At 37.1% G+C, this 12,585-nt stretch overlaps 1 protein-coding gene across 1 annotated transcript; it reads left to right on the top strand.

Moving 5' to 3' along the window:
• Window positions 1-906: 906 nt before the first annotated feature.
• Window positions 907-3,232, top strand: Gm20867 (predicted gene, 20867). The gene is made up of 2 exons (NM_001160142.2): window positions 907-1,030; window positions 2,139-3,232. Exon 2 carries the CDS (start codon window positions 2,421-2,423, stop codon window positions 3,102-3,104), a length of 684 nt encoding a protein of 227 aa, NP_001153614.1. The 5' UTR covers window positions 907-1,030; window positions 2,139-2,420; the 3' UTR covers window positions 3,105-3,232.
• The last annotated feature ends 9,353 nt before the right edge of the window (window positions 3,233-12,585 follow it).

Here is a 12,585-nt window from a genome sequence, read left to right as displayed (position 1 = left end):
GGAATGTACTGAAAACGATTTTTTTTGAAGAACTGAAGATCTATGTGGCATGAACAATTAAAGTGTCCTCTAATTTGTAAGTAAATTTTATACATACCTGTGTCCAGTATTCTGTCTACACATATTTCAAAACTAAAATTACCTCATCTATTTCATCCTGTTTTACTGCATTTAATCTCTGAAATTCCTTGTAATCAGAAGTGCTGGTAAATTTTAAAAACCTTTAAAATATGACTGGGAGATATCAGGTTTGTTTTAATTTTATCACAACTTTGTAAGCATGCCCAAGATCTATGTTTTCCTCTTACTTTCCAAAGAATCCATAATTCATGATTGCCATTGGTTTCAATATATGTCATTTAACCCTGTCAAATTCCAGGTTTTTTTGCATAAAAATAGTCCTCCTCTAACTGTGGGTTTTCATAAAGTGAAAATTGGTGTGCTATCCAGTGTGCTGCCTCAAAGAGTCTGGCAATATTTATGATAAGAAGCACACCTTAAAGATAACCAAGGGAAAGGTTGGAACATGAAAAATAACCACCATGGATGTTGTCAAGGCAGAAACCGAAGACTTTCTCAGAACGAAAATAAAAACAAAAATGAAACAAAACAAAACACAAACCAAACAAATAAATAAAAATCCAACAACCAAACAATAAAAACAATGCAAGGGTGAAATTCTTTGGCAGAATATTACTCAGATCATCAGGCCTTTCAGTTGGGATTTCATTTATTATTTCTAGGAGGCCATATGAAAAGGTAAATTCGAGATGCTGAACGTTTCTGAGTGTAACTAGGGAAGGAACCAGCCTGAGAGGGGTTCTATGATGTAAGCTGAACTAGGGTGATGTCACAGAGCACTGGCTGGAGGTTGCGCATCTATTCCACTTGGAGGCACTAGAATCCATTGAAGGTGAGTTCACTATCTTCACAGTGGTGTGTCAAAGCCAGGTCATTTTTTCCCACAGGCTTTTGGTGCCTGGTCTGTATCAGGAGACAGAATCTTGACAACTAGGATATTTTTCTATGGGTAAGTATATTTATGTAGTAATTAGGACCCTCATAGCTACAGAAAGCTAAAAATTTTCTCTCCTACAGAGAGTTACTGTACAATTTACTTTCTGCATGTTTATTAGCTAGGGAGATGAATGGTCTAGGTTAGTTTATCTCCTGAATTTTTATCCTTGCTAACAATATCTAGATCACAATTCCACTAAAATGCCAAATCTCCTCTTTGTCCAAGTGCATGTTAGAAGATATTAGTTCTAAATGGCTGATATTGCCTCAAATTGTTGAGTTGTTCTTGAGTTCACTGATGCAATGGCTTCATCAAATAATTTTGAAGCTGGGTCAGGAGAAACAATAAAGAAGGACAGTGGTGTGCTGTGTCCCTGGGAAGATATTTGTGAATGCAGGCACTTAGCTCAGTCCTTACACGTACAAGAGAGTCATGGTGACCCTTCTGGCCCTTTTATTTTTTTTTTTCTCTTCTTCTTGATCATTGGGTGTAATAGTCATAGCACAACCTAAATTGACATAGAATTTCAAGGAGATGATCCTCATCAGAGACAAATTAACTCAGGGCTGAAAAAATAAATGTTGATCTGAGTATATTCTTCTGAGCTCTAGAGAATTACTTGTTAATTACACAATTTTTATGTCCTTGTTTTTTTGTTTCTTTGTTTCTTTGTTTGTTTGCCTGCTTGGTTAATTTTATTTGAGTTTCTGTATGTTTAGATTTGGCTGTCAGGAAACTCACTGTGTAGACCAGACTAGCCTTTATCTCACTAAGGTCTGCCTCACTCTGCCTCTTGAGTACTATGATTAAAGTTATGGGTCACCACCACTTCCTATTAACTTCTCCATTTGATTGTTTGTTTTGTTATTTTTTGTTTGAATTTCTCTTTTGTTTGTTTTTCGTTTGATTTTCTTCTGTTTTCTTTTACTTGTTGTTGTTGTTGTTGTTGTTGAGACAGGGTTCCTCTCTATAGCACTGGCTTCCCTGGAACTCACTTTGTAGACCAGGCTGGTCTCTAATTTAGAAATCTGCCTGTCCTTGCCTTCTGAGTTCTGGGATTAAATGCATGTACCACCATGGCTGACTTATTAACTTCTTATTTTTATAAAATTAATTTTAGGAGCTCAAATCTGTTTAGCATAGTCTTCTTCACATGCTCAGAAGTTCTCGTAGAGAAGAGTCTTGGTCCAGCATTCACTCCCAACCCATAACCATTGCCCATCAGGAATTCATATATATGACAGAGGCAACAGCATTGTGTCTGGCGTAAACGGGCAAGATCTTCAGTCCCAGGCAATGGGCAAGTATGATATTTGAAGAGAATGGAAGCCACTTAGACAGTGTGATCTAGCACAACAGGTCTACAGCCAGGTAGAAGACAATACCTCTGAAGAGTCTGAGCATGACATCACTCAAGAAGAAGAGTAGGAGGAAGCCTTCTTCCCAGGCCCTGGGGAATATTGTTGGCTGCAGAATTTCTCACGGGTGGAAGGAAGGTAATGAGCCTGTCACCCATTGGAAGGCCATCATTCTAGGTCAACTGCCAACAAACCCTTCTCTTTATTTGGTGAAGTATGACGGAATTGACAGTGTCTACGGACAGGAGCTCCACAGCGATGAGAGGATTTTAAATCTTAAGGTCTTGCCTCACAAAGTAGTTTTTCTTCAGGTGAGGGATGTCCACCTCGCCAGCGCCCTGGTTTGCAGAGAGGTACAACACAAATTTGAGGGGAAAGATGGCTCTGAGGACAACTGGAGTGGGATGGTGCTAGCCCAGGTGCCATTCTTACAGGACTATTTTTACATTTCCTACAAGAAGGATCCGGTCCTCTACGTCTATCAGCTCCTGGATGACTACAAGGAAGGTAACCACCACATCATTCCAGAGACCCCTCTGGCTGAGGCGAGATCAGGTGATGACAATGACTTCTTAATAGGTTCCTGGGTGCAGTACACCAGAGATGATGGATCCAAAAAGTTCGGAAAGGTTGTTTACAAAGTTCTAGCCAATTCTACTGTGTACTTTATCAAATTTCTTGGTGACCTACATATCTATGTCTATACTCTGGTGTCAAATATCACTTAAATTAAAAAAAATCACAAAGTACAGAAAAGTAAACTTATAGGATTGAAAAAAATGTTTATTTTCCTGTGTTGGGTACCTATGGGTCTTTGACAACCTCAGTATCTTTGTCAATAAAATTTGTTTTGTTCTAAAAATTAATACGTGTGACATGACATGCTTTTAGTGAACACATTGTTGGAAGAGATGGACTATGGTGGAAAGAACATCAAAGCAAGATGAAAGTTGCAACTCAGGCTGTGAACAGTGCATACATCTAATATTACACAGGCTAAAATGGACAGGACTTAGATTCTGTGGTCTGCATAGTGAGCAAGGAATTGGAGATATGACTTAGAGGAGCAGGGATGGCAGCAAAAGATGGATTTTTAGGAAGAAGGGGAGAAAGACAGGACATAGATAGAATCTCTGGAATGAAGTCTGAGGGAGAAACAACAAGTTGGGGGAAAGAGTGATAGATAAAAGGAATGTGGCCTTGTTACACAAAGTGCAACCCAGAAAACTGATCCAAAGAGATTCATAAATCAGACAAAATAAGGTTTCATTTGAATAATGAAACCAAATGAAACTTGTCTCTCATTTTAAGATTTATTATCTTTATTTATATGGGTGGGTAGTAGCTTGAGAGTATAGGTGACCACAGAGACATGAGTTGTCAGATCCCATGGAGCTGGCATTAAAGCTGATTGTTAACCATTGGATATGAATTCAAGAAAACAAATCCAGTTTTTTTGCGGTACAAAAGTACTCCTGACAACATGGTCATCTCTCTATTCCCATTAAGATATCTTTTTAAGAAATCCAATATTAACATGCAGAAAAGAGACCAGGTAGAAGTTAAGAAAGATTAAATTGATGGTAACCTTTAAAAACAATAAAGGACACACAAAGGAGTAAAGGACACTGAGGAACAAAAATATTCTAAGATGAAGTTCTCAAAATGTGAAGCAGGAGACCCAGGAAGAATAGAAATTTTCTGCAAGTAGTTAAAATTGGACATATCCACATTAGGTTCTTTGGTTTCTTAACAAATAGCCAGCCGATCAGGTCAAATAGTAATTTAAAAGAGAAAATGAGTATACGGTGAGATAATATATGGTGGGGCATGGATCCTGAGTGCTTTCCCTGAGCACTCTTTGCCTGGGATGAATCCTGTGATCTTTTGGATGTCTCTGTGGAGTGCCCCAGATGACCATCAAAATGTTCCCCATGGCCTGTTCCCCTGGCTCTCCTCCAAACATCTGACTGCCAACATACCTATGTACCATTTCAGCCTGTCTATTCCCTGGAAATTCCAGTCTTAAATTTATGTGTGACCTCATTCTCATAAAACAGTGAAGGTGTACTCAATGCATATGTGCTGACCTCTTTTCTATGCCAGTTCTCATGGGTTTCAAACTCTATGAGGTTGCCCAATATGTTGGTCACTACTCCTGAGTAGCCCCTGTGCTTCATGGGGGTCTTACTGGGTCCCATAATCACTCTGAGTGTTTCTTTTGTTTGTTTGGTTTTATTGTTGTTGTAGTTTTGTTTTTGTTTTTGTTTTCTTTGGTTTTTTTTTTTGTTTTTGTTTTTGTATTGTTATTTTTTTTTGTTTTGTTTTTAGTCAGGCTTGTCATGGACTCAATCATTTGTGTTTTTTCTCTAGAATAAGTTTAAATGCCAAATGACTTGAAAATACTCTCTATTGTTGATTAATTTTGGTATTTAAGAGAGTTTTTGTGCTAGCTGGATGTCTTAATTAGGGTTCCAATGCTGTGAAAAATCACTATGACTAAGGCAACTCATTAGAAACATTTCATTAGGGCTTTTCAACATTTCATTGCAGTTTCAAAGGTTCTGTCCACTATCATCAAGGAAGTAAACATGCAAGTGGCTGGGAATATGTGGTGGTGGAGAGGAAGCTTAGAGTCTTCTGCATGCAGGGATGGTGTCTTCCACACTGAGCAGAGCTTTAAAGCCTCACAGTTATATGCTTCCTCCAAAGAGGCTACACCTACTCCTATAAGGCCACACCTCCTCGTAGTCCAACTACATTCAGAGTGCCATACTGGTTTCATAGAAACTTGACAAGATCTAGAGTCTTGAAAGAGGAGGAGCCTCAGTTGAGAAAATGCCTCTTTAAGATCAAGCTGTAAGGAATTTTCTTAATTGGTGGGAGAGGACCCAGTTCATTGTGGGTGGTGACACCCTTGTGGTGGTAGTCTTGTGCTCCTCATGGAAGCAAGACTTAAGGAGCATGTCAATAAGCATCACAACTCCATGGCCTATGCATGAGCTTCTGGATCCAAGAACCTGTGTTGTTTCAGTTTCTTTCCCAACTACTTTGATGATGAACAGCAATGTGGAATATAAGCTGAATAAAACTTTTGCTATGGAAATAGCTCTTTGGACATGGTATGTCCTTACAACAATAGAAATTTTAAGTAAGACAATTTCTTAGAGAAACAAAATATATAATAGTACCACTGTCACTTATCCTATAAGGACAAATAATGTGTAGGTGTTTTATTTTAATTTAAAGGTAAGATATTCTCATGTATATAATGACATGCAATTGTTCTAGTTTGCATCTTTCTCACACTGATGAATACTAACATCAAACATAACTTGGGAATATAAGGGTTATTAGCTTACATGTTACAGACTATTACCAAGGAAGGCAAAACAGGAACTTGAAGCATTACCAGGAAAGAGTGCTTATTGCTTGACCCTATCTTAGTCATTGTTCTATTGCTGTGAAGAGACATCATGGATAAAACAACTATTATGAAACAAAGCATTAACTGGGGGCTTGAATACACTTACAGAAGTTTAGTCCAACATCAAGTTAGTGACCGCAGCACTGGAGCAATAGAGAACTATTGATCCTTAGACAGAGACAGATATTCTGCCATTACATTGGTTTCTTGAAAACTCAAAGACCACCCTTATTGACACTACCACTTCCTCCAATGAAGCCACATCTTTTCTCATTCCTTCTAATCCTTAAACACACTGCCAATCCCTGGTGACTAAATATCCATATATATGAATCTATAGGGGATATCCTTATTCAAACCACCAAAAATCATGTGGCTTGATCAAATATTTTATTTAAATACAGAGTAAAAGCCTCCCTTTTATAAATGACTACTGATGAGCTTACCCACAGTTGCCTAACCTCACACATCGACCATCAAAGAAGAAAATGTCCCATAGACTTACCCAAAAACCAAGTGAATAGAGACAATTCTTCAATTGATCTCTCTCCTAAGGTGACGCTAGATTGTCAAGTTGGAGATAAAAAAAAATCCCAGCACATTAAGGTTTATCCTGCTCCATAACCCACACAAACATTATTCATCCCAATCTCCTCCTTCTGACTAGGTATAGACCCACTTCCCTAATGGCAGAAGTGAAGGGTAAGTACCTCCAACAGCAAGAATACTCAATAATAGGTGACAAATAGTGAATATGTCTTATAGCCTCACAACACCTACATTCTAATGTGTGTTACACTTTCTGGGAGACACTCCAATCTGTCCAACTTCCTGCCAAGTCAGCTTTAACCAGAAAAAATTCTCATCAATTAATCCAATGACTTTTAATTGATTTATTTCTCCTGAGGGAATGGAGTGTTACCCCTTCATGGATGTATTGGTGTCTGATTCATAAGTAATAAAACCCACTACTATTAACAGCTAAATCACAGGTGCTATGACAAATAACAACTCACATGAGAAGCATCACATTTAGTTAAGCCTTTTCAGAAGTTTTATTGGAGTTTTATTTATGTACTATATAAATCCATTGATTTATTTATTTTTAAGTGTGTAATTTAATGATTCTAAACACATTTCACCGCTGTCATTTTTCACTCATTTTTCTGGTACTTCATATGATATTGAAATCTACTAAAATACAATAGTGAATTCAGAAAAAAGACCAGTGGTGTGGGTAGCAGCAAAGTTATTGAGTCTCAAAGACAACAGATACCGTGGCTGAATATTCCAACTACAACAACTAGGTAACATTGGTTCTACACTTAGCATGCCGTTTCTAGAAAAAAAAATTAAATAATTAAGCCATGTTTCCTCTGAACCTGACATGTTACTATCACAAATGAAAGAAGGATCCATGATCACATGAATATGAAAGGGGCATGAAGCAGCAAAATTGTTCAACTTATTGGCAGCTAGTCAGCATTAACACAAGAAGGGACAAAGACAATAAACAGCTTTGAAGACATGTCCAAATGACCACGTTCATTTACAAGTTTTTTACCCATTCCATGCACATCCATTGATTGATTAACTCATTGATTAAAGCCCTCAGGTTCCAATCACTTTTCAGAGAGCATATTGTACTACCTATGAACATTGTACTGTGGACCAAAGCCTTCATCAAAGACCCATGACTGACATTTCAAAACAATTTAACCACAGAATTCTTTATTTGAAACAAAGTGATAGGATCCATCTATCTCTTCAAGGATATCTCCGTTTTGTTCAAAAAGAACAAAAATGCAATGCAAGTTCAGGATATTGATCACCTATCCATGCATCTTAAACCCATAGGTTCTAGCCAGAATGTAAGGTCAGAAGTCTAAACTTCACCTATACTACAACTAACTCTGAAGATATCTAGCAATCTCCAGTTCCTTTCTGGTACTTACCCACACCAAGTCTTCATTAAGGAATATAGTCTAGTGTGAGATAGTGCCAGCAGTTAATTGCAAAATCCCACTCTGAGTTGAGTTGTATGTAAACTCAGACATCTGTAATATAGACACACATGCATATTCACAAATACTCACAGAAAGAGGCAAGAAGTAGAGGAGCTGAATCTTAGAAATCCTCAAGGAAGAGAATGAAAATCTTGTAAGGCACAGAGGTAAGAGAAAAACTGTGTCTTTCTGCACAAAATCAGGCCATTCTGTCTTCCATCACTGAACGGGAAGGCTCACTATCACTTATCACTATCTGATAAGGTATAGACAGTTGATGAAGGATGAATAGTCAGTTTTCATCAAAGGTATTGACTTTGAAGGTGATAGATTGTTCATTCTCTACTGGAAGCCAGATGCCCAAGAGTTTATGGGAAACACAAATGATTTGAATGGGTTGTAACAAACGGGAGAAGACGAGATATGAAGTTGGCAGGAGGAGTTAAGTGGGAATGGGCCAGGTTTTTTTCTGGGAGGAGTTACTAAAAGAATTGGAAAGTAAATTCCATCAAAATATAGTGTATAAAATTCTCAAAGAATTAAGGAAAGTAGTTCTTAATATACCATGTCTGTACTGAACACACACAGACCACTTATATGTCCATCTTCTAAATAACAAATTCTTATACAGCAGTTTCATTACATTGAGGGCAAAAGTAATCCAGAGGTTATTTAAAATAAAGAAGAATCTGGGGAGATGTCCCAGGGGTAAAGCCAAGTGTTTGGTCAAACATTCACCTACAACACCAGTGCTTAGGAATTGGAGTGGCAGAGACAGAAGGATGACTGTGGCTTCCTGAATGTCAGCCTCACTCCTAGCTCAGCAAGAAACCCTGTCACAAGGGGAAAATTAGGGAGTGAAGTAGCAGAAAACAGTATACCCTTCCCTATCCTCTGCACTTACCTGTATATTTCTGTATGCATACACACATCAATATGATTACTGTATAAAAGAGGTTACTTTGCATAAATTATAGGCAAAAGCAATGTTGTTTTAACCTAGAGACCTGAAGACTTTTATATCATTAGGGTCCTGGAGAAACTCTCCAGATATAGAGGATTGATATATCTTCTTCCTGTGCTAAGGAAACCTCAGTTAAGTGTGTGTGTCAGTGACTTTAAACACCTTTCTTCCTCTAGATTCCTATTTATACCACAGAATGGTCTGTAAATAATGAAAATATGAAAATAAGACTTTTTCAGGGTGTTGCCTTCTTTTAAAATCATATTTATAATATTTTACTAAATCGATGGGAAATCTTCTGCTCCAAGGAACAATGGATTCAATCCTGTTGACTTCTGTTTTATCCCATTATGAATAGGAATTAATTATACATCAACATTTCTCACGATTTGAACTAAATCAGGATTAAGGGATATGTTTCCATGAAAATAAGTAATGCCAATATGGTTAATCAAGTAGAAATGTGTGTGTGGGTGTGGGGTGGGGTTAGGATGCCTTTGGATTATTTGAGAATGATGGCTGATCAGAAATATGTTATGGAAATAACCCTAAACTGTGAGAAATGAAAAGTAATGATATAAACTACTACCAAGTGTCATGGCCACTTATTAGTTGATTTCATTTTCTTTTTCATTCCTTTATTCTTTTGAATAAATGTGTGCCACAGATGATCACACGTTCAAATGTGTTAGTTTTCCAGGTGATGGGCTGTTTAGAATGAATTAGAATTTGTTTTATTATTAAAGGAGACTTGTCACAGAGCCTTGAAATATCAAAAACCCATCAGTCTCTCTCTCTCTCTCTCTTTCTCTCTCTCTCTCTCTCTCTCTCTCTCTCTCTCTCTCTCTCTCTCTCTCTCTCTCTCTCTCTCCCTCTTTCATTACTCTCTGCCATCTCCATCATAAGTTGTTGGCTCTCAACTACTGCTCTACATGTTTTGCCTCTGTTTTGCCATGGTGTCTACCATGATATCCTGGACTTGCCCTCTGGAACTCTAAGACCACAATTAAATGTTTCCTCTTATAAGTTGGTTTGGTCATGATGTCTCTCACAGCAAGAGAACAGTAACCAAGACATACATACTCCTGTTTATTTTTTGAAACATTCTTTATTTCTTTCATTAAAGTTACCTTTAATGAAAGGTCCATTGAACAGTTTTAAGAATAATGTTAATGGGCCCATATAAATAGTGCCAATAGGTGTGGCACTCTCAGGAGGTGTGGAATAGTTTCATGAGGTGTGACATTGGTGGAGTAGTTGGGACACTGATGGAGATGTGTCTTTGTTGAGTTGGTGTGATCTTGTTGGAAGAAATGTAACAATTTGGTGGTAGGCTTGGATGTCTGCTGTCCTTAAGCAATCTCCAGTTTGACACAGTCTCCATCTGCTTCCTGTATATCAAGACCTAAAACTCATCTCCTTCTCCAACACTGTGTCTGTCTGAAGGCAACCATGTTTCCAGCCATGAAAATAATGGAGTAAACATCTGAAAAGAAGCTACAAAGTGTTCAAAATTTACTATGATCCTGGTGACACTTCATGTCAATAGAACCCATACTAATACTCACATAAACACTCAAAAACACATTTGATGTTGATTGGGAACAGACTTTAATGCCCTCTGCCTACTGCCAGGAAGCTATTCATTTCCAAGCAGCTATCAGATGAAGATGTAGAACTCTCAGCTCCAAATGAACCATGCCTGCCTGGATCCTGACATATTCTTAACTTGATGATAATGGACTGAAATTCTGAACCTGTAAGCCAGCCCCAATTAAATGGTTTTCTAATAAAACATGCATTGATAAGTGTGTCTGTTTACAGCAATAAAATCCTAACACACACATGTACATATTCACCTAGATATACTGAGTCACAGACACACACACATGGAAATATTCACACACACACACACACACACACACACACACACACACACACACAAACACATTCATTTACAGGGACTTTAGATTCAGCCAGTACCCATGCAATTTAATTAGGGTGTCGAATACAGGTGTTTGTGGAACATGACTATTGCTCTTTCTTTTAGGAATTATGTGGACAAAATCTGCACACTCACTTCATTCCTCCTCAACATCAGAAATCTCAATTTAAAGAAAGTGAGATAATGAGAAGTAGTTTTAGATACCTCTTCTTTTTTTCATTTGAGTAGCTTCGACTTCAAATCACCAAGGAAAAATAAACATAACAGGAAAGAAATTCATATTAAAATGCCCTTGACAAGATCATAATACATTCTCCATAATGAATATAAACTTTTATTTAGAATTCCCAAGGAAATGAGACTTTTGAAAAATCCTTAATTTCAGATAGGCTTTGGTATTTCATTTCCCTGCAAAGGAAAACCAATGTAAAAAGACAGAATCTAGATTGCATTGTGCACAAGTTGAATCAGAAACATTTGATATTGTGCATTCAGGAACTCACCACATTTTTACAAATATATATATATTTGTAAAATATATATATATATATATATATATATATATATTGGGGGGGTGAAAGGAGACATCTGGAGAACAATAAGACCCTCATTAGCATTTAACATTCCTGAAGTCAAGTAATAACCTCTAACAACATCAATAACAACAACAACAAAAACAACAACAAGAATAGATGTTCATTAGAAAGAATTTTTTTTAATAACCTTCCATTAGCCTCAGAAAGAGAGGGCATGATCCATCTGCAACACTTTATAGATACTTATTACAATTACCACTAAAGTTTTTAAAATAATATGGATTTTTAAAAATGAAATTGAATTAAAATAACTTTTTTTAGCTGTTAAAAGGGGGAAAATGTGTTCTAGAACGAAATAAAGAGTGTAAGAACTAATTGATTTTTTTAATAAAGAACATCCTTATAACTCATGTGTCAGTAAGTATCAGAATTATAATGCAGTTGATTTTCTCATTGTAGAATAATTTTAATGTGTTTGAATATTTCCAGTTGCAAGAATGGATCTCAGAATTTTCACAAGACAAGAAGAAGTCACCAAGTAGTTTCTCGCTTTTGTTTCAAAAGTCTTCGTTCCTTTTCTGCAGAGTCCCAGACATTCCAGGGAAGGGTTTGAAACATCCAACAACTTCTGAGACCATAACCTCAGAGGGAAGCTACCTTTCTCAGTAAATGGAACTAGGAAAGCTGAAAAGATTCTTCCAATCGCTTTAGAACAAAAGTGGCAGCTGGTTCACAGAACAAGGTATCATTTAGCAACTCAGCCAAGAAATAAGAGGATTTGAAATGATAATAACACAGAGTAATAAAAACCACTATGCAATTGTAATTTAATCGCATATATATACTTTGGACAGAGAAAGCAATCAAATCTTGGGATCTCTCTGCTCAGCACAATGAAACTCTGGGTCATGCTGCAGATGTCCCAAGTTTATGGCTCATCACAGATACTGGAAGTCTCTGGGAAACTAGAACTACATCATGTAAGTGCTGTGAGTCCAAAGACATGACTTCATAAATTGTTCAAGTCCTCATCTTGCTTGGAAAAAAAAATCACAAAGCACCAGAAGTAATAAGAAGTTCATGGTATCAATGTCAACAGGTAAGCACTACTAACAAATATCTGTTAAGCATTGGATTGTTATCAACACAAATGAGGAGATGATTTTTAAATTTAAATGCAGTTACATTTTAATAATTCGTAGTAATGTTAAGTGTCCAGTGTGAAACTGTGGGTTTAGGGGAAGTTGATGAAGTGAGAGAGAATATGGCCAGCAGAAGGTTCTGTGCTCTGTGAAGGCTGACATGGGAGGAGTGAAGGATAATTACCATGC

Source organism: Mus musculus, chromosome Y (genome assembly GCF_000001635.26).
Source record: "Mus musculus strain C57BL/6J chromosome Y, GRCm38.p6 C57BL/6J".
NCBI classification, from domain to species: domain Eukaryota; kingdom Metazoa; phylum Chordata; class Mammalia; order Rodentia; family Muridae; genus Mus; species Mus musculus.
The sequence above is the reverse complement of the archived record's forward strand: the minus strand, read 5'-3'. Positions and strand labels throughout refer to the sequence as shown.

Coding starts and splice junctions, on each gene's coding strand:
- Gm20867 (NM_001160142.2), top strand. CDS start 2,421: ATGACATCACTCAAGAAGAAGAGTAGGAGGAAGCCTTCTTCCCAGGCC.